Here is a 26,244-nt window from a genome sequence, read left to right on the forward strand (position 1 = left end):
CCGGCTAGTAGCGACAAAGAATCTCGGTTTCTAATCTTTGCTAGAGGTATTCACTTTAATTAATTCTATTTACAATTAAGTTTTAAACCTTTTTAGTTATAGATAATGATTTGGTTAAAATCCGCAGCTGTGTTGTGCCCACGAGGAACCGAGTTGGTCTCCCAGGCTGCCTCTATAGCTCCCGTAGCAGTTCCCATTAATTCATGTGACACTCAAGACAAAACTTTCCAAAATGTAAGTCTAGAATACAAATATTCCATCTAGAATACAAATATTCCAGCCTTTTGCTATATTCACAATTAGTCTAGACTTACGTTGAGTACTCGAGACTCTGTTTTTGTTACTCTAGACTAATGTTACGAAGCTTTTTTTGTTTGTTTGTGTTTGTGGTAGTGCCTCCACGAATTTGGAACAGACATCAGTAAGTGCCAGCTTTACATGAACATGTTGTCTCGGTGCAAGAAGAATTCTGATTCCAAGTTGAAGGCTTAATTTTTTTTTCTTTCCCGTCAGTCATTGTTACTTATTTCTAATCAAATAGTTCTTGAAGTTTGTCATCAAAGTGACTCTGGGGTTTTATCATAATTCTGCTGTCGTTTTAGTAGGGAGTTTCCAAGAACATTAGGGGTATTGAAAGAATATAACAAATAAACCATCATCTATTCATCTGTGCCACTTTTATTACAATGATTTCGGAACATGGTCAGCTGATCCCCTTTTCCCGCCACAAGTAATAAGTATGTGTACTGTACATACATAAACATGTTAACATATATACTCGATCATCATTAGTAATTTCCTAATTAATTAGATGGAGATCTCCAAATCCTAAACAAAACAATCTATAAATAATTTTTCTTATTAGGTTAATATAATCATGTATACTCGATCATCATTATCAATTATCAATTAGATAGAGATCTCCAAATCCTAAACAAAACAATCTATAAATAATTTCCCTTATTGGGTCCAATATAAACATGTATACTCAGATCATCAATTATATAGAGATTTCCAAATCCTAAACGAAAACAATTAATGTAGATATGATTTCCCACTATATGTCGTTATCACAAATCAGAGATTATGGTCTAATTTGTGGCTCAATATGGATTTGATAGTACTAATATACAATGACTAATTCACTATATAAACAGACCATGTTAACACAACCAGCATCCACAACTTACAAAACAACACTTTCAGTCTTTCACTATTTAGAGAAAAAAAAAAGAAGAAAGAAAAGAAATGGAGGGCAAAAGAGTGGCAATGTTGGTTGTTGTAACAGTAGTCATGATGATAGGGAACCTTCTGACTCAAACAGAGGCTGTCGCTTTTGAGCGATGTTATCCAATTTGTCTTATGGAGTGTAAAGCTGGGTCAAAGTTTCCAGCGTTTTTGAAGTGTCCATTTAAGTGTGTGAAAACCTGTCTTCTACCACCATCTCTTTCTTCCAAAAAAGTTCATGATTCTGAATATTTCTGCAAACTTGGTTGCGCATCTCATTGTGTTTCTCATTCTTCCCTCCAAAATCCGAGTAAATGTTTTTTTTTTTACTTCTGTTATACTTTGTTTTATACCCTCTAAGTCATAACAGTGTTTAGGAATGGTTGTTAGTTGTTACATAAGCATTATGTTTTTTTCCCCTTCATTTTTCTTATTCTTCAAATGGAAAACCATATATATATATATATATGTAGTTGAGATTATGATATTGTGTATTTTATTTGACGTTGTTTAATGGTTTTGGTTGGTGTTTGTGTGGTATGGACAGATGTGAAAAGAGTATCAACTTGTGTGGAATCATGCTCAAACAAGTGTACCAAGAAATGTGAGAAGTGATATTAGTATTTCGATCATTCATGTCTAAATAAAAAAATATAAACTATTTTTTTTTGTATCAATTTAATATTTTAATCTAAAGATATTTTTTCTTCAATTCATATTTGTGTTACAAAGAAAATTAATTGATATAGAAGGAAAATAAAAAGCTAAATTAGAGAGAGAAAAAAAAAATCAATTGATACCAACTGCAGGATCAAACAAAAGCTGTATTACGAGAAGAGAATCTAATCCCTGTATCGTTTCATACAATATATAACACATAAATAAATAAATACATTAGCTTAATTTTATTTTGTAGCATTTTCTAGTATTACTAGTAAAAACCTTACCAAAATCGCAGCAGCAATCGATGATTTTCCGGCAATTCTCCGGGAGAATTCTGCCGGCGGTTTATGACTCATGTAAAAAACTTCGATTCGAAGCTAACCGTAGTTTCCGATCTGATGCGGCGCTCGAAGCCATAGCTAATGCGTTGGAAGAGAAAGTACCAAACTTAGTGCTATACAATTATCCATCCTTCTCCGGCGCTTTTTCAGCTCTCTTCGCTCATCTCTACCACTCTCGCCTCCGTATTCCCTGTCTCATCTTACCCTTTTCTTCCGTTGTACCCTTTAGGTCAACATTTCTCTCTCACCATTTTTTACCCAATTTCAATAGGTTTTGAGTTGTATCGTTTTTGATGTAACTGTGAATTTGGGGGACAAAACTTGTAGGGTTGAAGATTTTTGTTTGGATGGGTTCGAGAGGTGTTATCTTCTCGATTTTGTTGTTCCGAAGGACTTTGCTTGCGGGAAAACAGCTTGCGAGTATGATTCAGTTTATAACTGTTTTGGTTTCATTAAAAAGTTAAGTCCTTTGAGGGGTTTAATTTTGGTTCTTTGGGGTTTAGGATCATATGCTTTGATCATCGGAACTCGGCATTGACAAGGATTGGTTCGATAAAGGAAGAGCACAAGACGAGGCTTGAGATTAATGTTGATACTGAAACGAGTAGCTCAAAGGCTGTGTATGAATATTTCTCCACTAAACTCACAGATCAAAGATCTCCTGAGGAGGTTAGTCGTCAGGACAAAATGATTAATGAGTAAATGACACTGCTTCGATTAGTCTTTCTACTGTAAAAGTCATATGTTGTTTGTATCTATTGGCTAGGTAGAAACTCTCAGTTTGTTAAGTGTAGAAGACAAAGCTCGGATTGAATTAGTTCTTGATTATATTGAAGATATTGATCTTCGACGATGGAGGTTACCAGATATCAAATCTTTCAGCTTCGGTCTTAAGGATTGGCGCTCAAGGCTCAACTGTATCACCAATTCTTACATGTACGAACAGGTCTGAATATATATACTCTTTGCCTCTAAATATTGTTTACCCGTTGTGAAATCATTTTACTTAGAATCTGAGCATGTCTTTATACCCCATTCATTAGTGAATGATTTCATGTCTCTATGTTATTACAGTTGTTAAGAATAAGTTCGGCGGATCTCATTGCTTATGGGAATTCATATTTTTCATCTCGGCTTACTGATGCAAAGAAAGTGCTAAAGTTGAGTAAAGCTTGCAAGATCAGTTTGGGAAGAGGGTTATATGGAGACTGTTTGGTAAATTTAGCATTTTAACCTTTTTGTTGCAATCAAAAATCCTCTTTTGTTTAAAAGAAAAATCATTGATTGAGACAGACTAGATTTTGTTTTTACGCATAGGGAATTCGCGCAGACGGTAACAATCATCTAAGCGATGAACTTGGAAAGTTACTTAGTCTACAAAGTTCTGCAGCTGGTCTGAGGTAAATTTAATTTCCTTATGACGCTTTTTGCTTGTAATGAAGAATTGTGGATAGAGTAGGGGTTGGTAACATCTCTTTGTTAGCAGGCCAATAGGAGCTGTTACATTTATGCAAAGGAACAACCTGAAAATGTGCTTGAGAAGTACTGATGATATAACTGATACATCTGAAGTTGCCAAGGTTTGTTTGTTTATGACTGTAACATCTTGTTTCTTAATTGGTTTTAGTGATCAATTAGACTTATATATGTTTTTATAATTTGGAAAAGGCTTATGGGGGAGGTGGAACATCTAGTTCAAGCTCGTTTATCATAAGAATGGATGAATATAATCAATGGCTTTCGAAGAATCCACCATGACTAAGTTTGGTGATCAGAAAGAAGAGGGAATCAGTCTGAGCTGTTTCCTTTCTTGTTCCGAGTACTGTACTAAGAGGTAGCCTAAACCGGATTGTAATTTTGGTTTGGTTTGGTCTAGGCACCGCTACGGTTAAGTCGGTGAGATCGAACGGCCTAAAATTCAAGATGTGTAATACTTTCGATCGTACTTAATTTTACAAAACAAATTGTTATTCGGTCCTCCTACTTCCTAAATTTTTAATATTGTATTCACTACTCTAAATCGACTTATACCACGTGGCAACAGCATCTCCTTGTGCTTGGTCTTCACGTATTTTGAGCTCAAAAACGACATCGTCTGTATTTTTCTTTAAGTTTATTTAATAGACGCAAAAATTAGACTTGGGGCGTCGACGTCGAGAAGCTTCCATCTTCCTCTAGAAAAACAACTTTCTTACCTTGAAAAACCCTAAACCCTAACACCCAATTTCATCCGCATCATTTTGCGTCTTCCTTAGCTGATCTAAGCACCTCTTGAATTTCCAAAAAAATACCATGGCTTCCGCAGCTCTCCTCCGCTCATTCCGACGCCGTGAAGTCGCTTCCGCTCCTTTATCAGCTTACAGAGTCGTAAGTCTTTCTATCTTCTTCTCGCTGTTTTTTTTTTTTCTCTCTTTCTTTACACGATCTGTACACGAAATCGGAGTTTACAAGTGAGCTAATTACATGATCCGATTTTGTTTTGACTCGTTCTTACTGGAAAATGGTGTTTGTGGGTTCTCCTCGGCCTGATCTGGTCTATTTTTGTTGCAGCTGTCGAGCAGTGGGAAAACGTCGTTGAACAATTCGTATGTCGGTCAGAATTTGAGAAGCTTAGCTAGAGCATTTAGGTATTGATTTCTCCATCTATTTTGCTAGCGCCGTCAAGATCTTGCTATGTTTCTGTTTTTAAAAGTTTTTCCTTCTATTTGGTTCAGCTCAAAGCCTGCTGGGAGTGATGTCATCGGTATTGATTTGGGTACTACTAATTCCTGTGTTGCAGTCATGGAGGGGAAGGTGAGTTCGATGATATGTATGGTTTAGGTTTTATTTAGGAATGTTTGAGCTTACTTTGTGTGTTTTAATCTGATTTGTAGAATCCCAAAGTCATTGAAAATGCTGAAGGTGCTCGAACCACACCATCAGTTGTAGCGTTCACCTCGAAAGGGGAGCTTCTTGTGGGTATACCAGCCAAACGACAAGCTGTCACTAATGCGGCGAACACAATATCTGGAACAAAACGTTTGGTTGGGAGACTATACAATGATCCACAAACACAGAAAGAAATGAAGATGGTGCCTTACAAGATTGTGCCTGCACCTAATGGCGATGCGTGGGTTGAAGCCAATGGTCAGCAGTATTCTCCTAGTCAGATTGGAGCGTTTGTGTTGACTAAGATGAAAGAGACAGCTGAAGCTTACCTTGGGAGGTCAGTCAGAAAGGCAGTTATCACCGTTCCAGCTTACTTTAATGATGCTCAGAGGCAAGCAACAAAAGATGCCGGGAGAATTGCTGGTCTTGATGTCGAGAGAATCATAAATGAACCCACGGCTGCTGCTCTGTCCTATGGAATGACCAACAAGGAGGGTTTGATTGCTGTCTTTGATCTTGGTGGTGGGACTTTTGATGTATCTGTTTTGGAGATTTCCAATGGTGTTTTCGAGGTACTCATCTCCCAGTTGGTTTTATGTATCTGTTGCCTGTTCTGTTTTTTTTTTTAAGGATCTTTCTTAATTGTTAAATTGCTTCTTTGCAGGTGAAAGCCACCAATGGTGATACCTTCTTGGGAGGAGAGGATTTCGATAACACTCTGCTAGACTTCTTGGTGAATGAGTTCAAGAACACTGAGGGAATAGATCTCGCCAAAGACAAACTTGCTCTGCAGAGGCTTCGAGAAGCAGCTGAGAAAGCAAAGATTGAACTGTCATCGACTTCCCAAACTGAAATTAATCTCCCATTTATCACAGCTGATGCATCTGGAGCAAAGCATTTCAACATCACCCTAACAAGGTCAAAGTTTGAGAGTCTGGTGAATCACTTGATTGAGAAGACCCGCGATCCTTGCAACAACTGTCTCAAGGATGCCGGTATAAGTCCCAAGGAAGTTGATGAGGTTCTTCTAGTTGGAGGAATGACTCGTGTCCCCAAGGTACAATCTATTGTTGCGGAGATCTTTGGGAAGAGTCCAAGCAAAGGTGTTAATCCTGATGAGGCTGTTGCTATGGGAGCTGCTATTCAAGGTGGTATCCTTCGTGGTGATGTCAAAGAACTGTTGCTTCTGGATGTCACACCTCTATCACTCGGTATTGAAACACTTGGTGGGATCTTTACAAGACTGATCAGCCGAAACACAACCATCCCCACAAAGAAGAGTCAGGTATGCCCGTAAAAATTTAATGTTTTTGATGGAAAATTACTAACTAACTAGGGGATCCCTGACGATTACATTGAACTAAGGCAAAACTAGGGTAGTATGAGGAAGCTATGAGAGTTGGATATGTAGTGTCTTAGCAAGGCATGCTCGGGTTACTCCTCTCGGCATTGATTCCTACTGTTTTTAATTTAATGGATCGGAGCACATTCCTGTGATATACTAATTGATAAGCTATATATCCTAAGCAACCATTATTTTGGTGAAGTTTTTTGCTAAAATGTTGATTCTCTCGTGTTATTCTTTTGAAGGTGTTCTCAACTGCAGCCGATAATCAGACTCAAGTTGGGATCAAGGTGCTTCAAGGTGAACGTGAAATGGCATCAGACAACAAGCTAATGGGAGAATTTGATCTAGTAGGAATTCCACCAGGTCCAAGAGGGACTCCTCAGATCGAAGTGACATTTGACATTGATGCCAATGGCATTGTCACTGTTTCCGCCAAGGACAAGACGACTGGTAAAGAACAACAGATCACAATCCGGTCCTCTGGTGGGCTCTCAGAGGATGATATCCAGAAGATGGTGAGAGAAGCAGAGTTGCATGCTCAGAAAGACCAAGAAAGAAAAGAGTTGATCGACACCAAGAACACAGCGGACACGTCAATATACAGCATAGAGAAGAGTCTTGGTGAATACAGAGAGAAGATCCCAAGTGAAGTTGCCAAGGAGATTGAAGACGCAGTGGCGAATCTGAGGAGCGCTTCGTCTGGGGATGATGTCAATGAGATCAAGGCCAAGCTGGAGGCAGCAAACGAAGCTCTTTCTAAGATTGGAGAGCACATGTCTGGTGGTTCAGGTGGCGGCGCTGCACCAGGAGGAGGATCTTCTGAGGGAGGCGGCAGCAGTGATCAAGCTCAAGAGGCAGAGTACGAGGAAGTGAAAAAGTGAAGAGAGTAACTAGATTTCGTAAATTCTTGCCACATGGGTTTTTTTTTAAGAGATTAGGATAGATGATGGTGGGTTCTCTATGTCCAAGAAACTTTTGCCTTTAGAAGAGCGAGCGATGGATCTGTTCTTGAAATAATAAGCTTTTGTCAGTGAACCAAACTTAATGTTTTTCTGCTAAAAAACCTTTGTTATGTTAATGTTTCAAGATTTTGTCACTTCCATCATACCAAATATATTGGCAAGTAAAATGGTGGAGAAACTACAAATCCAAAACCGAGATATATATATATATATATATATATGTTATGATCTATATTTAATTTACCAAAAGTAAAGGCTGGATCATCGAGAAACATGACCATCACAATATATCAAAAAAACTAGATGGTGGGAATGTGGGATCAATAGTTTTCTTTTTTACTTTGGGCTCAAAAATTTTTCACAAAGCTTACATCATGAACAGTTTAAATCGAAGACCCGCTAACGAACCAGAGGTTTATGATCCAGAACTCATTGTAAAACGTGCGGATAACTTTGGGGGAATTTATAATTTACGAAATTACCCTCTAATTTTATTATGATTTAATCGAGAGATCATTTGTTTTGGTTTACTAGTCTCGAATCGCTCTCGCAGGAAGATTAGCAAAAGCACTGATCCGAATCTGTAAAAGATGGCAGCCACGGCTCTTTTCCGATCGATTCGCCGACGCGACGTCGTCTCTGCGCCTCTTTCTGCTTACAAATCTGTATGTTATTATTTATTCACTCGTTGATTGCTTTCTCTCTGGTGAAATTATTTGTAGATCGGAAAAAAAATATATATTTGGATTCGTTTAGTTTCGTCTTTGCTCCCTAATGTGAGCTCTGCTTAGTTTTCGCTTCATCTGTAGAATTCGTGTATTTATGTGATTTAATCCTTTCATATACACAAAAAAATTGAGAATATGAGATTGTGTTTGAAAGTAGATACGAATCTGTTTACCCGGAATGATCTTCTTAAGACTTTCAGCAATTTCCCTTTTGATTGATTGATTGATTGATTGAGAAAGCTTTTAGTTGGGATGAAGAAGAAGAAGAAGAGTGTTAGTTCCATATTTCTGTTTTAGAGAAAGTGTTTTTTTTTTTATATATACGTAAGTGCTCTTGAAACATTCTTGTTTTGCAGCTTGCTGGCAATGCTCAACCTTCATTGGGTAGTTCATATACTGGTCATAACTATGCAAGTTTGTGTAGAGCTTTCGGGTTGGTTTCTTTGTGATGCTAATAATACCATCTGTAAGAGTTGTCTTTTTTTTTTTTTTTTTTTTTTTTTTTTTTTNTGACTATGACATGTTTTCTTTTATAGGTCGAAACCTGTTGTGAGTGACATTCTTGGTACTGGTTTGGGCACTAACAACACAAGCAATGCCATTAGAGAGGAGAGAGAGGTGCAAAATAATGTCTTTGTCCACATTTTTCTTTGATTTCTGCTTTTCTAATGTTTAAGGAGCAGCTTAACTTATACTTTTTTTTTTGCCTGGTGATCCATGTCTCTATTTTTTGCAGCAGTCAAAAGCTACTGAAACTGCAATTCTTGGAGCTCAATTGACTCGATCATTCCGAGCTCTTGATGTGGGAACATCTAAACGCTTGTTCTCTACAATCTCAGCGGATATAAAGGCAACACACGAGGAACCGAAAATCAAAAGCTTTCGGCCTTTATCTCCTCACCTTCCCGTTTACCAGCCTCAGATGAACTCCATGTTATCGATCTTCAACAGAATCTCAGGGGTTTACTTGACTGGAGTCACTTTCGCTGGCTACCTTCTCTACCTGAAGATGGGTATGATTTGCCTCACCTACCCAAGTTTCTACCAAGTCCTTTACCATACACAACAGCAACTTCCAATCATCACCTCGGTTACTGCATTAGCTGCGATTTACCATACTATCAAGAGTACTCACTCACTCTTGACCCATTAAATAAAGAACTTCCGCAAAGCTCTTTCAGTGAAGCCGCCAAAGTCTCCAGTAAAAGTGTCTGTTTTGAGATGAACAAGATTTAATAAAGAGACGAGATACATTTGTCAAACTCTGTCTTGAGAAGGGGCAAAGATTTAACATCTGTTTTTGGATTTTAGGCTTTCTAAGGCTATGTTTGTTTGCTTTTCTTTGTTCTCGGATCTTTTTGAATGGGGTTTAAATCATGTAATAAATGTTTCCCAAGGTTCTGTTTCTACGTTATACTCTTTTGCTGCAAGTTTTTTTCACAAAATTTGTCAACTTCATAGATATCTTCTTCCATTGGCTTGTTGTTATCCCAATCTATGAATTGGTGACAATGAAACGGCATAGTTGCTGTTATCCCAATACCATTGAATTGGTGACAATACGCAGTACTCACGCTCTTAATCCCAAAAGAGACTCAGTCAAAATATTTTGCTTTATTTGCAGTGATGATTTTAATTTTTTTTTAATGCAAAACCAAACAATATCAAGAACTCTAATCTTTTTCTAAAGTTTATTAGTTATTTTATTGATACAGTAACGAGTTTTTATATTTCAAATCCTAACCGAAAAAGGAAGACCTTTCCACATCCGATAAGAAAAGACTTCAGGATCGGAGCTCGCATCTCTATAGCTCCTGCGATTCCTCTTACAACCCCGAATACACAATCTCCTCTTCTTTATATAAGAACTCACGCAAACACTTCTGCAACACACAATATCTTTTTCTTCTTCTTTTTTTTAACGCTCGAGCCTTCTGGTTCTTCTTTAGCAGATCGCATTCTTTGTTTTCTTACAATCCAAGCTATGTCGAATGATAATGGCAAAAACCCTATGCCCAACGATAGGGGAAACGATCTTGTTTTCACCGCTTTCGAGAATCTTAATCTCTATGGCAACTATAACTGTTACAACCCAGGAGAAGCCAGCAACAACAACCACCCCAACGTCAACGTTTTTAACGTTGGTCATATCTCCGTCGATCGCTTCAACGTTAACGCTCCTCCGTTCACTCCGACGAGGATGATCCAACCAAGTGCTTCTTCCTCCGGATCAAACTCCGCCAAACCCTTCTTTTCTTCTCAGAGTTTCGTGAGCCCCGGCGTAGTCAAAGATCGTAACTCTCTATCAGAACTCTTGAACATGATGACGTGTGCAGAACGTTTCACTGAGTTCCAAAAGTTCCTCCAACGTCTCGATACCTATCCAACGGCTGAGAGGGAGAGCCACTTGTCAGCGATTGGATCATTGTTGACCAAGAACAACTGCACTTTTCTTGATTTGGCGGCGAACCAATACGGCTCACAGGCTTTACGAACCCTCTTTAGACGCAGCCCTGTCTTAGATCATCTCCTATTCCGCGCCGTCTGCATGAACTTCTTCTCGCTCATGACTAATAGATGCGGTCGTGGCTTGATCATCCCCGCGATACGAGCCGTCGATAAAACCAGGAAGGAGGATCTCTACAGGCTCACGTACAACTACGCTCTAGACCTCGCCAGGCTAGAAACCGGATGCCTTGCCCTAAACGATGTGTTTCAAGAGATCAGAGGCAAATACAGAGACCTAATCTTCGAGTGCGTCGTCAAGAACGCGGATTGGTTATCTTTTGACCCCTACGGAACAGACGTTGTTCAGAACTTTCTGACACTTCAGAACCCTGGTGCAACAGCTGCAATCGCCGAGAGACTTCGTGGAAGTTTCTTCACGTTGGCGGAGGAGAGACTAGGAAGCTATGTGGTGGAGAAGTGTCTCAACTCGGCTTTTGCGAGAGATAAAGTGTTGGAGGAGTTTAGAGGGAATGATAGAGAATGGGTGAGAATGGCTAATGATAAGTTTGGCAACTTTGTGGCACAGTGTGCGTTGAAGGTGATGAAGGAGAAACAAATGACTTCAATGTTGCAAGAGTTTTTGGAGAAGCTGAGGCCTTACTTTTGCAAGATGAAGACTGGACATGGGAAGAACACACTGAGAGTTATTCAAGAAGAAATTGAGGGATGGAGTGATTAGTTACAAGAGAATCTGGTTATATATGAACTGATCGAATGCTTTTGGTTTTTTCTTTTTTGGTTAGTTTTCTGATGGTTCTTCATTGTGTAGTCGATCGTAGTGGTGTTAAGGTTTTTGGTTTTAATTGGGGTTTTTGGTTTTGGTTCTAAATAGTAACCTACTATTTTATGCCAACACTTCAGAATACAGTAGTTGTCTTGCTTGTTCCTTATTTTTTCTATAATCATATCAAAGTTTTTGACAACTCTACTTGAAAAAAAAAAAAAATCCGAATGAGAACCAATCTGATTGACGTCCATTAATGATGTAAAGAGACAAGAAATAAAATTGATAAGCCAAATTTGGGAGCAAGGGGAAGAAGGAAATCAATTTAAACCGAATGACAAAGACAAGATAACTTTTTATATGGACACCTGGTTTCTGGATTGAGACATGTAATTAATTTAGCAACAAAATAATAAGGACAAAAGACTTGAGATGATGATAATCATAATGGTGATGACAATATAATGATTGTCCCTTAGTAAATTATTTAAAATGAAATGATACGACAAGTATGGGTCATGTATGGTGTATTAGTTAGTTAAGTGTGAGCAAGTCAGTCTCTCTTTTTTAACATCCAATGCTTTCTCACCTAACACACCTATTTTTTCCAACAACACATGTCCATACTATTTAACTTCCACATGCAATGAAAATTTTCACAAAACGAATTTTTAAGTTTTAACAAATGCTGAAATTGGAAACAAATGGATTACTAGTTCTCAAAATCTTGTTTCAGTGTGAGTGAATTAAAGATACGTAATTTGCAATTGGATAATAAAAATGTTTATATCACCACTAAACGGGTGGGTTAACAAGAGACAGGAGACGAAAAGGTCCAAAAAAGCATACTTAAAAAAGTTACAACAGAACACTCTTAAAAACAAAGTTACCCAAATAGAATAAAAAACATCAAAAGTGCTTCAACTGATTCATCAGAAATCCAGATTCCAATTTGATCCAAAACACTTTTACAGATATTATAAAAAAAACTTTGGGAGATATGGATGGATAATGATATCATCAGCTCAATTTCACACACTCACACCGAATCTGTTACTTTTGGTGCAGCCATGTTAACCACTTTCCCATCCGGACCGGTTCTCAGATCAGTCATACCACTAACCGGTTGACCGACTCCCTGGTATTGCTGCTGCTGCTGCTGAGGCTGAGGTGGTGGCGGTTGAACCATCATGCCATCCCCAGCCACCGTGTAGTACACAGGTTTCCCCATCTGTGAATATGGTTCCTGTAACCCCATTGTTGGACCAACACTCGTCATAACTTGGGGACCAACACTAGTCATAACTTGTGGACCACCAGAATACGGTGGCTGTGGTTGAACCACGTTGTAACCTGATTGGTTCTGCTGCTCCATGTATGCATCAGGATGAGGATGCATTCTCTGAACAGGTGGGTAATACCCTTGGTTTCCTTGTACCGTCGGTGGTCTCATGACGCTTTGGTATATTGTCCCTGGAGCTTGTGATTGAGCTGGAATCATATACACTTGCTGCTGCTGCTGCTGCTGCTCCGGTAGATTCTGTGACGTGGTGGTTGCGTATACGTTCCCCGGAATGTTGTTGTTTCCTTGCCAGTAGCCAATCGGAGGTTGTGGATTCGTCGTGGCCGCCGCCGCCGGATTTTGAGCATATGTTGGAGAAAAGTATCGTCCGCCTTCATCTTCGCCTTTTCTTCTGTACATAGCAGCCTCTTGTTGTTGTTGTTGTTGTTGAAGCAGCTGATTCTGATGTATAGCCTCTTGTTGTTGTTGAAGCAGTTGATTCTGATGCATAGCCTCTTGTTGTTGTTGAAGAAGCTGGTTCTGATGTATAGCCTCTTGTTGTTGTTGATGATGAAGCTGATTCTGATGTAGCATTTGTTGTTGTTGTTGTTCTTGATCTCTGATTTGAATCCTCTGAAACTCCTGGATTTGTCTTTGAATCTCCGCCGGATTAACGCCGTGATCCGGCTGTAACATCCGTTGATCTACAAACATCTGCAGCGGCGGTTCGATCACCGCCGGTTCCTGTACCGGCTGAGCCACCTTCACTGGAGATGGAGGAATCGGAGCTGCTTTCTCCGATCCAAACAAAAAATCAGCGGCGGAAACAGATTTCTCCGATTCAGGTCGGCTAGGGATAGGATTAAGCGTATCTCGATCGGATTTAGTGGAACCTTCGGAGCCGAAACCGCCGGAGATTGTAGAAGAAGGGAAGAGAAACAAACGCATCCGAGCTGGGTTAGAGGACATACGAAGCAATCGATCGTACTCATGCATCATGTGCTCCAGATCTTCATCGTTAGTCACCGAGATCAACGCATCTAAATCCTCACCTGGAAGCTGATACTTGAACGATATCTCACCTCCTCCTCCTCCTCCATCACCGCCACCGCCACCGCCGTTGCAGACGGCGGAGAGTTTGGAGACCAAAGAGGGAAATCTGATGCCGCGATCTACGGACATGATTTTGGTATCTCCGTTAACATAGGTAAGCTGGTTATCNCTCCGATTCAGGTCGGCTAGGGATAGGATTAAGCGTATCTCGATCGGATTTAGTGGAACCTTCGGAGCCGAAACCGCCGGAGATGGGAGAAGAAGGGAAGAGAAACAAACGCATCCGAGCTGGGTTAGAGGACATACGAAGCAATCGATCGTACTCATGCATCATGTGCTCCAGATCTTCATCGTTAGTCACCGAGATCAACGCATCTAAATCCTCACCTGGAAGCTGATACTTGAACGATATCTCACCAACTCCTCCTCCTCCCTCACCGCCACCGCCACCGCCACCGCCGTTGCAGACGGCGGAGAGTTTGGAGACCAAAGAGGGAAATCTGATGCCGCGATCTACGGACATGATTTTGGTATCTCCGTTAACATAAGTAAGCTGGTTATCATGTGGACGCGGCTGGATCTTTCCGCCGTAACTGCACATGAGCTTCACCTTGTAGCTCTGCTGTTGTTGCTGCTGGTGGTCCTCCCATGGCGGCGGGTTCTCAAACTCGACGTCGCGAGATCTAGGCGACGATTCAGCTGAATCTGGATACGAGTTGTACGAGAATTTATCCATTTCTTTCTAAGATATTTTCGAAATTTTATCTTCGTCTTCGTTGCTTAATTAATCCATGAAAAAAAAAAGTCTGGAGTTGGGTTTGTTTGGTAGTATAGAGAGAGAGAGAGAGAGAGAGAGAGAGTAGAAAAAGAGAGGACTAGGACTATTTTATCACGGAGGTGGTTTTGGGAAAGGCTAACGTGACAGGATAGTGTTTTGTGGTTTTGGCGTGAACTCTTTTGGTTGATTACACGTGGGAGTAAAGTATTGGTTGGAAGTGATGAGGATTGAGGTGACGGGGGTGTGAGGTTAGCTAAAAGTCCATTGATTTTAGCTGGACTTTTGCGGCATTTTTGTGGGGGCCAGTTAGTGTTTTAATAGCGTGTTTGATAGAGATTAAAAGAGACAAAAAAAAAAAGCCCATAGTTTTTGAGTTTTTTTTCTTTTGACTTATGATTATGATTAAATGAGTTAATCTACTGTATTACTCCATATCAATCATATAATGATGATGTCTGTATATAATTTATTTCTGAGAGTGTCATCAAATACCACGTGATCTTTGCTTCAAAGTACAAAACTTTCCTCTTCTACATTCAAAATTACAGCATCCCAAGACAAACTCAATCCCAATCATTCACACTTGTTATATATATATATATATATATCTTCTCGGATTCAACTGAACAAAACTTAATTAATAGTATAAAAAACGGACTAACTGCAACATTGATTATTGTTCTAATCAACATAGACTATGGTAATATTCACTGATTAGCTCTTTCGTTATCTTGTCGCAACATGAAACCATCTCCGCATGCATTTTATAAGGACTCTTGTCAAAATTTTCCAATCCATGTCTGACAAGTCACACAAGCTTTTTGTATATCTCTCTTAGGTGGAGTGAACTGTATCGCGGAAAATGGATTCTCGCATACTTCATATATAGTATATATCATCACGGTTTCCGCCGTTGGCAGAGAGATCCATCTCATTGCATGCTCAATGTTTCTGAGCTGCTTTAGGGGGTGATGGTGAGATATAAGCAGAGAGTGAATACTCTGGATTTCGTTTTTATTTTCCCGATTTGTTGTCCTCTTAAACGAGTTAAGCAGCCTTGTTTGATTGTTCATTTTCATAATCTGTTTGTTTGTTTGGATCTGAGCGTTTTTTGTTTGTTTGTTTCCTACGTCTTTTTGTACAACTTTACTTCAATTTTGAGATTATTACTTAAAACAGTTGCTCTGTAGATTAATGTGCTGCGATAGCTTAACTTATTATATAGCCTGTGATGTTTTCTTATTCAATATCTAGGTAAAGTTTTCGATTAGTTTGTGTTGTGACATATACCATATATATATATATATATATATCCAGGTAGATCAAATTCAAGTAACCAAAAAAAAAAAAAACAAAACATAAAAAAAAAAACCTCAAGTCTCACCGCCGCTCCAAACAGATCTAAAACCACCTAAATTCTCTTTTCTCTCTCCGATCGAAACCATGTCTGACGTCCCCGTCAAGCTCTGCCGTGAAACAGTAGTCATCTGGGACTTGGAGGAATGCCCGATCCCAGAAGGTGTACATGCTTCCGATGTTTTTAGAAACGTGAATAAGTCGCTTCATCAGGGTAAGGGTTATGTTATATTCAGGCCTTACTTGGACTTTTTTAAGTTCATTGGTGAAATTGGAGGTAGTACTGTGAATCTTATACACGTACCTTCAGGTGAAGAATCTCTCCCTCTCCTTTTCTCTCCCTCAGTTTTACCTATCTTCTCTGTATCTTTGATGATCATCTGCGTTTATATATATATATATAAATATTTTCAGAAGCTAAAGATGAGAGACGTAAAAAGATTTTAGTGGAATTGTTAGGAGAGGCAGTCAGATGCTATTACACACCAGTAAACATGATGCTCATCGTTGGAGACATATCGAAACATCACCAGTTCAGAAGGCTCTCATCTTTTTGAAAAATCAGAATCTCCACAATGTTTTCTTGGCACTGCCTCATCTTCCATCATCCAAGGACCTCCTTGATACAGTAAGAGGGTTATGGCTTTGGGAAACCCTATCGCTGGGAGGACCTCCTCATCTTTTCTCACCCTTTCCAAATTTGGGCCGTACGACGCATATAGACTTCGACTTATTCGGTAACATCGGTAAGATCTCTATCTGCCAATCTCTGATATATCTGTGTTCTTTTTTTTTTCTTCTCTTCATAACGATCTGCTGAATTAGATGCCTTACCTTTGCTTCATCTCTTGTATCCCTGATCGCAGTCACTAAGAACGCAGAGAAGACATGTGTTTTCTGGGACGTCGTGGATTGCCGGATGCCTGAAGGTTACGGTGGTGTGAGGGATGTTTCGCAGAACATTAGACAGTCCCTTAAGAAATCCGGTTACAAGGGTGAGGTATCCATCAATGCTTATGTGAATCAGACCAATGATGATTTTAACGAGTATGCTTCTACCGACCCGGGATTCAAGATCATACTTGCTCCACCAGGTTGTTAATTCCTTGAATCTCTTTTAATACTCGCTTCTTCTTGATATCGATCGGTTTATATATATTTTTTCAACTTATGTGTGCTTCTTCTTGATATCGATTGGTTTATATATATATTTTCAGGAGATAGAGATGCTAGACTTGAGATGCTTCTAGTGGACCTTCTAATCTAGGCAATTGAAAATCGTCCACCTGCAAATTTTATGCTTATCCTTGGGGACATCTTCGTGGGAGATGATGGTTACAGGGAGTTCGTCAAGGCATTTGTCACCTTGAAGGTTGAACGTTACAAGTGTCTCTTGGCACAGCCTCAAAAGTCTATAGTGATGGATTATGCGGTAACGAAATGGCTTTGGAAAAGCCTATCAACTGGAGGAGACCATCTTGACGATGCTGCCCTAAGTGAAAGTTCACAAGGTAATGACAATAATACTTGTATTCTTAACGCTGGAGGAGACCATCTTGATGATGCTGCCCTTAGTGAAAGTTCACAAGGTATTGACAATAATAATTGTATGGTTAGCGCTGGAAGAGACCATCTTGATGATGCTGCCCAAAGCGAAAGTTCACAAGATGTTGACAATAATACTTGTACGGTTACCGCTGGAGGAGACCATCTTGATGATGCTGCCCTTAGTGAAAGTTCACAAGGTATTGACAATAATAATTGTATGGTTAGCGCTGGAAGAGACCATCTTGATGCTGCTGCCCTAAGCAAAATTAAGTTCACAATGTATTGACAATAATACTTGTACGGTTACCACTGGAGGAGACCATCTTGATGATGCTGCCCTTAGTGAAAGTTCACAAGGTATTGACAATAATAATTGTATGGTTAGCGCTGGAAGAGACCATCTTGATGCTGCTGCCCTAAGCAAAATTAAGTTCACAATGTATTGACAATAATACTTGTACGGTTACCACTGGAGGAGACCATCTTGATGATGCTGCCCTTAGTGAAAGTTCACAAGGTATTGACAATAATAATTGTATGGTTAGCGCTGGAAGAGACCATCTTGATGCTGCTGCCCTAAGCAAAATTAAGTTCACAATGTATTGACAATAATACTTGTACGGTTACCACTGGAGGAGACCATCTTGATGATGCTGCCCTTAGTGAAAGTTCACAAGGTATTGACAATAATAATTGTATGGTTAGCGCTGGAAGAGACCATCTTGATGCTGCTGCCCTAAGCAAAATTAAGTTCACAATGTATTGACAATAATACTTGTACGGTTACCACTGGAGGAGACCATCTTGATGATGCTGCCCTTAGTGAAAGTTCACAAGGTATTGACAATAATAATTGTATGGTTAGCGCTGGAAGAGACCATCTTGATGCTGCTGCCCTAAGCAAAAGTAATAATACTTGTACGGTTACCGCTGGAGGAGACCATCTTGATGCTGCTGCCCAAAGCGAAAGTTCACAAGGTATTGACAATAATACTTGTACGGTTAGCGTTGGGGGAGACCATCTTGATGCTGCCCAAAGCCAAAGTTCACAAGGTATTGATAATAATACTTGTATGGTTAGTGCAAGTTCATAAGGTGGCTGTCGTAGCCTTGAAGTAAATTCTTACATGTACTATTGCATAAAACTCGGGTTTCTTCTTGTTTTGAAAGGCTTCTATCCAATACCTCCCTCGGTTAATAAAAACACTGTGAAAGCCGCAACAAGCTCTTCTTGCCGTCCGATAGAAACACGCTCTTCTTGCCGTCCTATAGAAACCATGTCTGAATTCTCCGGTAAGATCTTTCTCTCTATCTATCTATATATATGTTGTTTATTTCCAATCTCCTTGGCCTTCATGAAGCGTTAGATGTGCTTTACCTTTGCTTCATCTCTTGTTTTCCCTATTTCATGCAGACACTAAGAAGACATGTGTTTTCTGGGACGTTGTGGATTGCCCGATGCCTGAAGGTCACGGTGTTAGGGATGTTTCGCAAAACATTAGACAGTCACTAAAGAAATCCGGTTACAACGGTGAGGTATTCATCAAGGCTTATATAAAGCAGACCAATGATGATTTTAACGAGTATGTTTCTACCGACCCCGGATTCGAGCTCATACATGCTGAAGGTTAATTCCTTAAATCTCGTAATACTCTTTTTTTTTTCCTCTCTCGCTCTCTAATACTTATGTATATACAGTATGCTTCTTCATGATATCGATCGGTTTATATATATATATTTTTTCAGGAGATAGAGTTGCTAGACTTGAGATGCTTCTAGTGGACCTTCTAATCTGGTCAATTAATATTCGTTCACCTGCAAATTATATGCTTATCCTTGGGGACATCTTCGTGGGAGATGATGATGATTACAGTGAGTTTGTCAAGGCATTCGTCCGGTTGGAATGTAGACATTTCACATGTCTCTTGGTACAGCCTCAAAAGTCATTAGTCATGAGAGATTATGTGGTAACAAAATGGTGGCTTTGGAAATACTTATCAACTGGAGTTGACCATCTTGTTGCTGCCCAAAGCGAAAGTTCACAAGGTGTTGACAATACTTGTAGTGCAAGGTAGTTCATAAGGTGTCTGTCTGTGCGTAGCCCTGAAGTCTATCTATGCAGAGAAAAATTGTGGAGCTACTCAGGGTTATTTCTTACTTTTGTTTCGATGTCGGTCTCTTCTCGTCATAGTTTCTCTTTCATTTTATTGCATTAAAACTCGGTTTTGAAAGGCTGCTATCCAATATCTCCCTCTCATGAAAATATATAGTCACAATGGAAGAAAATATTGCATGTGAATGCAGAATAATATATTAAGTTCCCTTTTTTTTTATATAAAGCGGTAGCTCTTGTACTGCGGTTGGATCTTGTTTTTTCCTAAGTCAAAATGAAAGAAACTAGATGTGAATAAAAAAGAAATATTATTGGAGATTGTATAAGTTTTGGTTTAGACTGGTATAGCTTAAATTTCATTGGTTATGTCAACCGGTTAAGTTAGATATGCTTGCTGTGGGGGACATCTCAAAATATATAGGGGATGAGATAGTCTGAGTCTCTGAGATGTGATGGGATTTGGAATGTAAAAATACTCGGGAAGTTTTTTTCTTAATCCGGGATCAGTTATGTTTTTTATAGACTTCCATTGTCATAATATTTCGAAAACAAGCAACACAAAACATTTATATACTCAAACATTAGCATTTTAAATAACCCCTCAAAGTCTCGCACCGCCGCTCCAAACAGATCTAAAACCTAAATTCTCCTCTCTCTCTCTCTCTATCGAGTAGACAAATTCTTGCCGGCCGATCGAAACCATGTTAAAATTCTCCTGTAAGATCTCTATCTATCTATCTGTAACTCGAAATTTGTTTGTTGCCCTTGATGAAGCGTTAGATGTGTTTTATTCTATATATTTTTGTTTTGTTTTGCCTCTCTTCATAACTGTAACTGTATATACATCTCGGCCTCCTAGGCGACGTTAATAAAACAGTTATAATTTGGGACGTGAAGGCATGCCCGATCCCTGAAGGTCTTGACAGTTATGATATTTGGAACAACGTCCAAAAATCCCTATCGAATATTGGGTATCCAACTACACACATTCTAGAATTTAGGGCATATTGTGATTATTTTCTAACGCGTGATAGTAGGCCTAGCGGTCCTTATATTTGGTTGATGCACGCATCTTCAGGTGACTCTAAAGGTGAAGACTCTCTCCCTCTCTCTCCCTCAGTTTTACCATATCTTTTGATGGTCTGCGTTTATATATATATATATATATATATATATATATATATTCAGAAGCTGAAGATGAGAGACGTAAAAAGATTTTAGTGGACCTGTTATGCGAGGCAGGCGAAAATCGCTCAAGAATAAACTTGTTGCTGATCATTGGAGACGTGTCAGAACAGACCCAGTTCATGAGGGCTCTTAAGTTTTTGAAAGAGGCGAAGCCCCACAATGTTTTCCTGGCACTCCCTCGTCCTCCATCATCAGAGGATTTGGTTGCAACTGTAAGTGAAGTTTGGCTTTGGGAAACCTTAGCTGTTGGAGGATATCCTATGGGCCATATTCCAAGTGAAGACGATTCTGATTATGATTCTTCTGACGATTAGTCACCAAAGCTCGGACGAAGCATTTTTATCTTATTTGAACAATCTGTTTTTACTAGTTGTTATTCCTCTGTTTAAGTGAAATTCACAAATCTGTTTTACTAGTTGTTATTTCCTCTGTTTCAAGTGAACTAGATTATTATTGTTCTACCAAGATCAAACAACATATTGTGTATTGTAATAGATTATGGTGAAGGAACAAATGGAATGTTTTTTGTTTTTTATTCACATCTAATAATAATTTATTGAGCTGAAGAATGAGACAACAAGTCATGAATCTGAGCAAAATTACCAAAATCTTTATCAAAAGAATAACTGTCTGCATGCTGGGGATGAGGTCTGTGCAGAACAATAAGGGCATTTGAATCTGCGGGAAGCACAGTTCTTGCTGAGTCTAATCACTGACTGCTTGCAAATAACATGACGGCAAGGCATCATCATCATTGGCGGGTTCTCTTTGCTGCTCTCATCTCTACTCACTGGACAAACGAAAACCGAGTGAAACTGTAACTCATTCCCCAGCTCCAGAGGTACCGGGAGCTGTTTCATCTCTTCCCATTCTTCTTTCTTCAGAGCCATTACATCAACCAGTTTTAAAAGCGTCGGTAAGCTCTCTAAACCCGCTGATAAAGCCACTGTCAACGGGGATCTCGACGGCTGATCAAGGAGATGGTAATACTCACTGATTAGCTCTTTGGTTACCTTGTCCCAACTTGATGGAGAAACCATCTCTGCATAAGGACACTTGTCAAGTTTTCCAATCCATATCTGACAAGTCACAAGCTTTTGTATCTCTCGTAGGTGGCCTGAACAGTATCTCGTTAGATGGGTTCTTGCATACTTCATAGCATCATCACGGTTCCCTTCTCTCAACATATCGCAATACTTCAAACTTACGAGTTTGAACTCCATCTCTGAACTCTTTTCCTTCAGCTTTCCTCGGTTGGCAGAGATCCATCTCATTGCTGGCTCAATGTTTCTTCTGAGCTTCATTGACTCAACGATTTGCTTGATTTCAAATGACTGAGATCTAACCTCGGTCTCTTCCTCTTCTCCAGCCTCCTTAACCAAACAGTCACCAACCTCGAACAACCCTTCTCTGTAACAATGCTGGATAAGTATCTTATTCACTAAAGGGATATCGAAACCAATGCTTCTGCAGGCTAGAGATATGTCAGGATGGTAAAAACTCTCAAAAGTCTTCACCAACTTGTCAAGACTCAGTTTCGTTTCCTTTTGTGATCTCTTGAGCTGGATAGTAGGGAGCAGAGCATCAAGCTTTTGCCTCAACTTGGCGAGGACGGATTCAGGTTCTAGACCAACGTTGTTACCTAATTGGATTCGACTCAACGTATCTTGGATTGTATCACAAACAAGATCGATAATATCAAGAGAAACAGAGTGATGCAGTTTCTGTTTCTTAGTAACTCGATCGAATGCATCTTTCACAACAGCAGTCGTCTGATCCATTCCTCCTCTTCTTGATTGATTTAATCAGCTTAAACGTTTCACTACCAAACTGCAAACACACACAATAAATTTTAGACATCTAAATTGGTCATTAACAAAAGACAATACGAATCGATTTCTTTTTTTGCCCTAATAATAATAGTAAGTAAGCAAGAAGATCATAATATTACCAATAAACCCCAAAAGCAATGATAATATTACGAATAAAATTCAGATTTACAATGAAAATTGTAAAACTTGTGTAACAAATCATCAAAAGCAATTTTCGTAAGTAAAATAGAAGACAGAAGGAAAGATGTGGAGTACCTAAAAGGCGACTGAGAATTTCGAAAATTCAGAATCCAAAAGCCATCGTAATTAAGAAGGAACGAAGGGAAACCAAAAAATCCGATTTATGTAATTTCTAAGGAAGATGATTTGGCATTACGAATCAAAATTGTTAAGATTTGGTTTCTGAAAACATGGAACCACTTTTAAAAAATTTTCAATTATTTCACAAACTCTATATTAATGGAGTATATCTTTAAAGAAAATATTAATATATAGGTACGTTTTGACTTAACACAATAACACTAGTGTATAGGTCTGATACTTGGTTTAGTGATGGAGCCTCTATTCGACCGGTTTGGTCGGATCCGGTTATTAAAAAACGTTGTAAAAGCCGCAACACGTTTATTAGCTAAACGATAGCCACGTTCTGAGCACTGCGTTTGCTATATTGTCTTTACTTCTCTTCATTTGCATTTTCTTGGTTTTTAGTTATTACTCTCGACTTCTTTCTTTTGAATATGAGTTTATTTAGTTTCTTCGTTGATCGTCATACTGTTTTATGTTCAAGAAGTGACACTAAGAAGCAGAGAAAATGAGAAACGGCCTAATTAGCTTCCTTGTCTTATTTCTATTGACCATCTCCTCCATTCATGTTGATGCGTCTTCTTTGCTTGTGAAGTATCTTCCTGGTTTTGAAGGTCCTCTTCCTTTTGAGCTCGAGACTGGGTAATAAACAAAAGTTTATCTCTTTATTCTAAAATATGTCTGAGCAGAATCAAAAACACACACAAAATTAAGTAAGAATCCTTAATTAGGTTCTAAGAACATGTCTCTTTCTTATTTTGCATGTGGGTTTTAAAACGAAGATATGTGAGTATTGGTGAATCTGGAGACGTTGAGCTCTTTTACTACTTTGTAAAATCAGAGAGAAATCCAAAAAATGATCCTTTCATGATCTGGCTCACTGGTGGCCCTGGCTGCAGCTCCATCTGTGGATTGCTTTTTGCCAACGGTAACAAATCTTTTATTTTGTATTATTATGTAAATCACTAATGGCTCTAATGTTACCGCCTTAGTTTGGATGGTTAAGACAAGTGTTCAAGTTGAAATTTTACTGTTTGTCTTTCTTAGGTCCTTTAGCTTTTAAAGGGGATGAGTATAATGGAACAGTGCCTCCTTTAGAGTTAACATCTTTTTCATGGACAAAGGTTAAGACAGAGATTACTCTATTTTTTATTATTATAGTTCTCTCTCTGAAAAGAGTTACATTCTGAATTTCTATTTACTCAATTGTTTTGCAGGTGGCTAACATTTTGTATTTGGAATCTCCTGCTGGCTCTGGATATTCTTATGCGAGAACTCGGCGTGCTTTTGAGTCTAGCGACACCAAACAAATTAACCAAATTGATCAGTTTCGTAGGAGTGTTAAGTGTTCTTTTTGCTCTGTTCTTGTGTTGGTTATTTTTTTTTACTTTCCCTCTAAACTGTTTTTAGTGTGATTACTTGCAGTGGTTTGTGGATCACCAGGAGTTTATATCGAGTCCATTTTACGTTGGTGGAGATTCATTTTCTGGGTTTATTGTTCCAGGGGTTGTTCAACAGATTTCTCTTGGTAGCCTTTTTTAATCACCATGCACATTCCATAGTTTTGGTATCTTTGAGTTAAAAGCTTACAATCACAATATGAAAACAGGAAATGAGAAAGGCCTCACACCACTCATAAATATTCAGGTGTTTAAACAGTCTATTCACTCAATCATATGGATATATACGGCGATAAGAATATGTCTTCTACTAACACACATTCCTAAATTATGAGCAGGGTATGTTCTTGGAAACCCTTTGACAGATAGAAACCTAGAATCTAACTACAGAGTTTCATTTGCTCATGGGATGGGACTTATTTCAGATGAGCTCTTTGAGGTACTCTTTTATCTTCATCAATCATCATATATGATTGTTGAGACATTAAGTTAAGAGTCTTTTTTCACTACTTTTTTGTGTGCAAGACATTAAGTTATAATCTTTTTTCACTACTCTTTTTTTCTTGGCAGTCACTTGAAAGAAGTTGTGAAGGCAAATTCTTCAACGTAGACCCAAGTAATGCAAGATGCTCAAATAATCTTCAAACATATGACCATGTAAAGACTTTTATACTGCACACATCACTTGTGTATCTAGCTTCTTTGATTGTGCTTTCAAAGACTAATTGTCTCATTGCTTTCTGAGTTCATAGTGTATGTCAGAGATATACGCAGAGCATATATTGTTACGAAACTGCGAAGTAGATTACGTCATACCAGAAACACTACAAACCATATCAAACATCAGAACCGATAGAAGAAGAGTACTGAAGGAGTTTTCAAGAAATGATTCATCATCATTGCCACCACCTAGCTGCTTTGTAACAATTCTCTCTTTACGTCCTTCATTTTTTTCAATATTGATGGGTTTGAAGAGTTCTAACATTTTATTTGTCTTCTCAGACTTATAAGTATTTTCTGTCTGCCTTTTGGGCGAACGATGAAAATGTACGCAAAGCTCTAGGCGTGAAGAAGGTACCTTACCTACCTATGTGAATTCTATAAGTTTTTTGGTTGGTTCTATTATACAAAACATAATAAAATCCACACAAACTCATTACTAATGTGATGCAGGAAGTAGGAAAATGGAATCGATGCAACATCCAAAACATACCATATACGTTTCAAATTTTCAATGCATTTCCGTATCACGTGAACATAAGTCGTATAGGCTTTCGCTCTCTCATTTACAGGCAAGATTCTTTGATATTGCCAAACTAGTTGTTTTTTTTTTATGTATCTTTATAATTTAACAAACTCATGTATTTGGAGGTTTTGGAACAGTGGTGATCATGATTCTATGGTACCTTTCTCTTCAACTCAAGCATGGATCAGAGCTCTCAACTATTCCATTGTTGATGACTGGAGACCTTGGATGATGAGTAGCAATCAAGTTGCTGGGTAAACAAAAAACCATTGTTTCAAACTCCAATCTCTTCAAGATTATCTTTAAAGACACACTGTTTACATCCGTGTTTGTAGATATACAAGAACTTACGCGAATAAGATGACATTTGCAACCATCAAGGTTAAACCCTTTCATTCTTGTACTGTCCAAAGTTTCTGAAGGAAAAACAAAAAGTCATGTAGAGTGCTTTTATTGTGTGGTGTACAGGGAGGAGGGCACACAGCGGAGTACAATCCAGATCAATCCGCAGTTATGTTCAGAAGATGGATTGATGGAGAACCTCTCTGAACATTCTCACTCACTTCTCTCTTTGTTGTTTGTTTGATAATATCCGGTAAAAATTGCAATTTTGCCACATGTTGTTCTGTAATCGAAATAGCTCACGTACTGTCCATGTTTTGGAGATGTCCGTTACTCACTTAAACAAGTTACCACGCCAACCCTCTGAAGCTTAAAACTTTTAAACATTGTGTTGCACTCTAAACTGAGAAGCTCTGTTTCATGGCAAGTCACAG

General features: G+C 38.8%; 9 protein-coding genes and 1 long non-coding RNA gene across 12 annotated transcripts; 8 read left to right on the forward strand and 2 right to left on the reverse strand.

Moving 5' to 3' along the window:
• LOC104734951 (thionin-like protein 2) lies at positions 1,270-1,862 on the forward strand. The gene is made up of 2 exons (XM_010454647.1): positions 1,270-1,537; positions 1,775-1,862. The coding sequence occupies exons 1-2, from the start codon at positions 1,270-1,272 to the stop codon at positions 1,840-1,842; spliced, it is 336 nt and encodes a 111-aa protein (XP_010452949.1). The 3' UTR covers positions 1,843-1,862.
• Positions 2,076-4,201, forward strand: LOC104734953. Its single transcript, XM_010454649.2, has 8 exons — positions 2,076-2,460; positions 2,559-2,651; positions 2,735-2,900; positions 2,998-3,177; positions 3,306-3,446; positions 3,549-3,631; positions 3,718-3,811; positions 3,900-4,201. Exons 1-8 carry the CDS (start codon positions 2,195-2,197, stop codon positions 3,987-3,989), a joined length of 1,113 nt encoding a protein of 370 aa, XP_010452951.1. The 5' UTR covers positions 2,076-2,194; the 3' UTR covers positions 3,990-4,201.
• On the forward strand, positions 4,524-7,487 carry LOC104734952 (heat shock 70 kDa protein 10, mitochondrial). The gene is made up of 6 exons (XM_010454648.2): positions 4,524-4,598; positions 4,782-4,858; positions 4,946-5,024; positions 5,105-5,671; positions 5,764-6,384; positions 6,690-7,487. The coding sequence occupies exons 1-6, from the start codon at positions 4,524-4,526 to the stop codon at positions 7,326-7,328; spliced, it is 2,058 nt and encodes a 685-aa protein (XP_010452950.1). The 3' UTR covers positions 7,329-7,487.
• LOC104734955 (succinate dehydrogenase subunit 3-1, mitochondrial) lies at positions 7,928-9,544 on the forward strand. Of its 2 annotated transcripts, XM_010454650.2 has the most exons (4): positions 7,928-8,074; positions 8,494-8,570; positions 8,674-8,755; positions 8,874-9,544. In XM_010454650.2, exons 1-4 carry the CDS (start codon positions 8,000-8,002, stop codon positions 9,288-9,290), a joined length of 651 nt encoding a protein of 216 aa, XP_010452952.1. In that variant the 5' UTR covers positions 7,928-7,999; the 3' UTR covers positions 9,291-9,544. The 2 variants fall into 2 exon arrangements, with proteins under 2 accessions (XP_010452952.1, XP_010452954.1); XM_010454652.1 differs by lacking the exon at positions 7,928-8,074 and having other exon boundaries at positions 8,504-8,574.
• LOC104737908 (putative pumilio homolog 21) lies at positions 9,625-11,441 on the forward strand. The gene has a single exon (XM_010458157.2). It carries the CDS (start codon positions 10,122-10,124, stop codon positions 11,322-11,324), a length of 1,203 nt encoding a protein of 400 aa, XP_010456459.1. The 5' UTR covers positions 9,625-10,121; the 3' UTR covers positions 11,325-11,441.
• Positions 12,137-14,471, reverse strand: LOC104734957 (transcription factor SPT20 homolog). Its single transcript, XM_010454654.1, has 2 exons — positions 14,122-14,471; positions 12,137-13,733 (listed from the first exon to the last, which is right to left on the reverse strand). The coding sequence occupies exons 1-2, from the start codon at positions 14,438-14,440 to the stop codon at positions 12,409-12,411; spliced, it is 1,644 nt and encodes a 547-aa protein (XP_010452956.1). The 5' UTR covers positions 14,441-14,471; the 3' UTR covers positions 12,137-12,408.
• LOC104734956 lies at positions 13,296-14,508 on the forward strand. Its single transcript, XR_759401.1, has 2 exons — positions 13,296-13,496; positions 13,885-14,508. It is a non-coding gene; the product is annotated as an uncharacterized LOC104734956 (long non-coding RNA).
• On the forward strand, positions 15,833-19,701 carry LOC104734959. 2 transcript variants are annotated; one of them, XM_019234406.1, is made up of 7 exons: positions 15,833-16,148; positions 16,253-16,584; positions 16,705-17,349; positions 17,456-18,439; positions 18,557-18,679; positions 18,801-19,013; positions 19,133-19,701. In XM_019234406.1, exons 4-7 carry the CDS (start codon positions 18,244-18,246, stop codon positions 19,459-19,461), a joined length of 861 nt encoding a protein of 286 aa, XP_019089951.1. In that variant the 5' UTR covers positions 15,833-16,148; positions 16,253-16,584; positions 16,705-17,349; positions 17,456-18,243; the 3' UTR covers positions 19,462-19,701. The 2 variants fall into 2 exon arrangements, with proteins under 2 accessions (XP_019089951.1, XP_010452958.2); XM_010454656.2 differs by having other exon boundaries at positions 16,705-16,932; positions 17,056-18,439.
• LOC104734960 (protein RMD5 homolog A-like) lies at positions 21,257-22,956 on the reverse strand. The gene is made up of 2 exons (XM_010454658.2): positions 22,775-22,956; positions 21,257-22,517 (listed from the first exon to the last, which is right to left on the reverse strand). The coding sequence occupies exon 2, from the start codon at positions 22,466-22,468 to the stop codon at positions 21,302-21,304; it is 1,167 nt and encodes a 388-aa protein (XP_010452960.1). The 5' UTR covers positions 22,469-22,517; positions 22,775-22,956; the 3' UTR covers positions 21,257-21,301.
• LOC104734962 (serine carboxypeptidase-like 19) lies at positions 23,237-26,171 on the forward strand. The gene is made up of 14 exons (XM_010454660.2): positions 23,237-23,464; positions 23,605-23,750; positions 23,870-23,946; positions 24,040-24,162; positions 24,248-24,350; positions 24,432-24,468; positions 24,559-24,661; positions 24,793-24,879; positions 24,975-25,142; positions 25,225-25,296; positions 25,396-25,514; positions 25,606-25,722; positions 25,804-25,849; positions 25,937-26,171. Exons 1-14 carry the CDS (start codon positions 23,331-23,333, stop codon positions 26,015-26,017), a joined length of 1,413 nt encoding a protein of 470 aa, XP_010452962.1. The 5' UTR covers positions 23,237-23,330; the 3' UTR covers positions 26,018-26,171.

This window comes from Camelina sativa, chromosome 13 (genome assembly GCF_000633955.1).
Source record: "Camelina sativa cultivar DH55 chromosome 13, Cs, whole genome shotgun sequence".
NCBI classification, from domain to species: domain Eukaryota; kingdom Viridiplantae; phylum Streptophyta; class Magnoliopsida; order Brassicales; family Brassicaceae; genus Camelina; species Camelina sativa.